This window comes from Nannochloropsis gaditana (assembly GCF_000240725.1).
Source record: "Nannochloropsis gaditana CCMP526 unplaced genomic scaffold scaffold516, whole genome shotgun sequence".
Lineage (NCBI taxonomy): Eukaryota > Eustigmatophyceae > Eustigmatales > Monodopsidaceae > Microchloropsis > Microchloropsis gaditana.
Window position 1 is genome coordinate 1 of NW_005803437.1, and position 4535 is coordinate 4535.

The 4535-nt window shown below is 55.8% G+C and overlaps 1 protein-coding gene across 1 annotated transcript; it reads right to left on the reverse strand.

Annotated features, from left to right (window-relative positions):
• Window positions 1-993: 993 nt before the first annotated feature.
• NGA_0239300 (uncharacterized protein) lies at window positions 994-3925 on the reverse strand. The gene is made up of 5 exons (XM_005854411.1): window positions 3847-3925; window positions 3262-3662; window positions 2185-2833; window positions 1839-2006; window positions 994-1688 (listed from the first exon to the last, which is right to left on the reverse strand). Exons 1-3 carry the CDS (start codon window positions 3871-3873, stop codon window positions 2185-2187), a joined length of 1077 nt encoding a protein of 358 aa, XP_005854473.1. The 5' UTR covers window positions 3874-3925; the 3' UTR covers window positions 994-1688; window positions 1839-2006.
• Between the last annotated feature and the right edge of the window lie 610 nt (window positions 3926-4535).

A 4535-nucleotide genomic window follows, 5' to 3' on the forward strand; every position in this document is an offset into this window, starting at 1 on the left:
ATATCCCTCCCTCCCTTCCGTCCTCCATCCCTCCCTCCCTCCCTCCCTCGACTCGCACGCGTTGGGTCCACCTGACCACCTCCCTTCTCCCAGCGATGCACTTGTTCACCCTGTGGGCGATCGTCGAAGCCAGCATCGCCCTGGACCTGTGGGACGGTAAAGAGGGGATGGAAGAAGGCACAGAGGAAGCTGCGCGAATCCTCGTGGAAAAGGCGCGAACCCTGTTGCCAAAACTGGTGAGGAAAGCTAAGGTGAGGGCCCGGGCGACGGGAGCACGGGTACAAGGGTCGAGGAGAGTGGAAGGGAAGGTGGGCTGGGTGAGGAAGGAGGTGGAGGAGGGACTGAGACGCATAGAGGAGATGATGACGCGCTGGCGGGCCCAGGAGGAAACTTTGAGGACGGGAGGACAGGAAGGGGGGGAGGGAGAGGTGGAGGACAAGAAGGGAGGAGGCCGGGGAGGAGGAAAGGGAGGAGATTGAGAAGGCATGGGCGAAGGAGATAATGGTGAAGGCACGACTAAGAGACTGAGAAGGATCATGGGAGGAAGCGGGTCATAGAAGGGAACAAGTAAGGAAAAGGTTAGACGACTGAGTGGAAGACTGGTGCGACGTGGATATGGGCCAAGAAGAGTTGGTTTGTGTCGAGGCATACTGTGGCAGGCTGTGTATAGGATCGAGTGCGTGTGCAGGGAGGGTGGAGGAAGGTGTCATGAGTAGTGTTGCATAGGTGCTTAAGGTAGTGAGCGGATGTAAATGGAGGGAAGACGGCGATTTGCGAATTTGACAGGAGCTCGTGAGAAGGCCTGCGGGATGGGTGACATGGATGATTAGCTTGGAGTGATCACCGCTTGTTTTGGCGCTTCTTTTCGACAAAGGCATTAATCCGACGCAACAAAGCAATAACATGACGGCAATATATGTGAGAGATTCCACCGAGGGACATCACCCAGCTGTCCTTGTCTCGCCCATGCCCTCCAATCATGCAGACTTCGACTCGTACAATCATCGTCATCTTTTTCTTCTCGATACAACAAGCCTCATTCTTTCCCCCACTCCATTCCCCCTCCGTGTGTCATTATCGATACAACAATGCAAATGCCCTCCATTTTTCTTTCCCGCCTTTCGATTGCCCCAACATCTCTCGTCTCATAGGCTAAAACAGGCATGCTAACGTCATTGTTCCAAACAAATTTGCTCCATTTTGGCTTTGATTCACCGTCCTTCCTCATTGCGGTCCAAGGACGAGGAGGAGGAGACCGCGAAGGAGGAGGGAAAAGAAGTGGAGGAGGGGTGGAGGGGCGAGGAGGAAGCGGAGGAGGATCTGTACGTGCTTGCACTCCCTTCGCTCCCTACCGTAGAGCACGCGCTTCTGCTTCTTAGTCTCCCTCCTTCGCTGCCTCCAATCAATCGTCCATTTCCTTCCCTCTCGCTTTCCCTCTGACGCACATCCCAACCTCCTGTTTCCACTTCCCCCCTCCGACGCTCCTCCCGCCCACATTCCACACAAATCACCCACCACTCCCTGTCTCCTTTCCCTTCCCTCCCGCCACTCTCACGCCCTGACTGACAGGTGCAGTTTAGGTAGACAACGCGGGGGAAGAAAGTGTTTAGCCAAATGTGGCGCGAATGACGATTATCGAACATGGCGCGCTTCCCAAAGAGACTTGGGGCGGAGAGAAGCGCTGATGCCTGGACATAGGGGGGAAGGAGGGCGCGGCGAAGGAGGATGAGGGATAGAGAGGGGAGGAGAGGCGATGGTTACTGAAATGAAGTGAACGGTTATAAAGCTCCAGCGTCGCGGTCCCTTCAATGTTGACAAGGCAGTGTCATCACCAGTACCTGTAGGAGAAGGTAGACTCCATAACCTATCGAAAGATGCCACAGGGCGTGTAAGCGCAGATACCTCAACCAGCCCCAGTGAGGGAGAGGACAGAGCTGTTCACTCGTCTCCCATATTATGGCGGCGAACAAGACGAGGAGGAGGCCGAGGAGGATGACGGAAAGCGCCTGGGATGGAGGGCGGGACGGAGAGAATTAGGGTGATGAACATTGAGCCCCGGTGCCAGGAGGGGGATGACAAGGGTCTGGCCACGCATGCAAGAGACGCCCTAACCATCGGAAGGATCTCTCTCCCTCCCTCGCCTTGAAGGGTTGCGGACTCCATGGGCCATCCCACATCCTGCCATCAACGACCACCCAGCACCACCTTCACAAAGAAACGGGCCGCACAGGTCCCTACCTGCGTCTCGCCCCCCAGGACGGGCATGTAATGCCGCTCCTTCACGCGCAAGGCTAGCAGCCATCCATGCATGGGCGGGGGGCGAGGACTAGGGGGAAGGGGGAGCAAGGCTTCTTCCAAGCACCTCGGGGGGCCGGTCTCCGAGCTCCTCCCTCTCCCCGACCTCACTTTTCTCTCCCCTTCCTCCACCTCCCCCCCTTCCTCCACCTCCCTCCCTTGGCCCCCCTCCTCCTTCCCTGTCTCTGGCTCCTCTCTGTCCTCCGGACAATTGTCACCTGTCCAGCCCCGGCAAGGGCTAGCTAGGCCTACCCCTTTCTCCATCGCCCCCTCCTTCCCTTCCTCTCTCCCGTCGTTCTCCTCCTCCCTCGCACATGCCACCACCATGGATACTTCCTCCCTCCGGCTCTCCTGTCTTTCCAGCCTCTGTCGCCTCCGGTGGAAGGCACGCAGGGTCAGGGCCGAGGCGAGGAGGAAGAGGCCGAGGACGGTAAACAGCGTGTCGTAGAAGACGTTACCATAGACAGCGTTCAGAACCAGGCTCCAGATGAGCAGCCCGCTGGCGAGGAGGGCGAGGACGCTCATGCATTGGGATTTTCTGGGAGGGAGAGAGGAAGGGAAGGGAGGGAGGGGAGAGGGGGAGGAGGGAGTGCGATGTGAAATGAGCAAAGGTGCTGTGAATGATAGGCACGATGGCCTGTGGGGAGCTTGACCTAGGATGGCATCGAAGTGATTGAACACAAGACAGTGAATAAAGGGGTACTTATGCCTGTATATTGCGATTGGCGTCTGTGTGCGACCGAAAAGACAAGCTTCCAGAGCACGCTTTAGGCTGGGAGAGGCCTCCCACTCTCATACGCAGGAACCTCCTTCCCCGAGCTCGCACGCTACCAAGCGACATGACCACCCTTCCCTCGCACAGAGAAGCATCCACGCCCGCTATAAATTGTCCACCCAAGCCAATGCGCAGCTCATGCCGCACGTCAATCATGGCAGTTCCCACCTCCTGACCCGCGACACACTCACCGTTTAAAAAGCAGAGGGGGAGGCGGTGGTTTCCATCCCCAGCCTTGCGTCATGGGCGCCGGCTCCCCGTCCCTGGGGACCAAGGACAAAGGACGGTAGAGGAAGAAAAATATCTCGTCGATGAGAACGGCCCAGCACAGGTACATGCCCAAGACCGCTGCGATTGTCATGGGGAAGGTATCGAGGAAGGACCAAGCTTCCGACAACGTCCAATGGAAGCCAAACGAGCCGATGCCGCACCACGCAAGCACGGCTGCGCACATTTTGACAAGCACGTTGCTGTGTTGCCCGGTGAAGAGGCAGAGGCAGGCGAAAAAAGTAATACCCAAAGAGGAGAACGCGCTCCACATTTCTGGACCGGCATGATCATGGGCAGATTCACAAAAGTGCCGCACGGGCGTCTGACAACATCAGGCAAATATATGCAGAGAACATGTGAAGGAGGTTGGAAAGCGTACTTGAGCATTCATTTTTTTTTTTTTGCCATGGACGTATCGTCCGAACGGAGTGGAGATAAGACGGCATGGTAATTCATCCTCCAGAACGAAAGAAAAGAAAAAAAAGCAGAATGGGATCTGCACGAACCTGCCAGGCTTCCTTGGTATCCAGCATCCCCTCCCCCTGGCTGTTAAGACTTCCGTAGGCGTGGTATTTTTGCTGGTTTATAAAAAGAATGTCGAGGCGGCGGCATCAGGCAAAGGATCGAATGTTGGATCACCGAGTACTTCTAGTAGTACGTTACCAGAGAGGAGGGAAACAGTTGGACGCTAAGGCCATCCATCTCTTCACTCCACGCAGGAAGCACGCCCACGTCCTGCCACACTAAGCGAATGTTTCTGAGACGCGGAGCCCCCGAAACGGCAGAAAAGCGGGGACAAAGCCATCGTTGCAGGTCTCGGCAGCATGCAACGCGCTCACCGATATGGCCCCGAGGCGCACCTGGATTGCCTTGGGCAAGGGGCTTGCAACGCTCGACCTTCGGCACCTTTCGCACAAGTAGATCGAAGCTAAATGTCTTGGGGAAGCATATGAGCAGCGGGATGGAAATTGGTGGAGTGCGAGCCAACGCAATGCCATTTTAAGAGTGTACTCTTCCTGCACGCACTTCAGGAAAGAGCAGGAAAGAGCACCGAAATAGACTTCACATTTCCTCCATGCTTATTATCCATGATAACGATCAATTTCTATGAAATTTGCTTCCGAAGAATTTTACAAGTAAACGCGTTGTAATTCTGGAGCCAAAGCAAATTATAGATCTTGGTGTTCGTGTAAAA

Coding starts and splice junctions, on each gene's coding strand:
- NGA_0239300 (XM_005854411.1), bottom strand. CDS start 3,873: ATGCTGGATACCAAGGAAGCCTGGCAG. Junction 3,663..3,846: donor ATACCAAGGAAGCCTGGCAG/GTTCGTGCAGAT, acceptor TGATGTTGTCAG/ACGCCCGTGCGGCACTTTTG. Junction 2,834..3,261: donor CCCCCTCTGCTTTTTAAACG/GTGAGTGTGTCG, acceptor TCTCCCTCCCAG/AAAATCCCAATGCATGAGCG.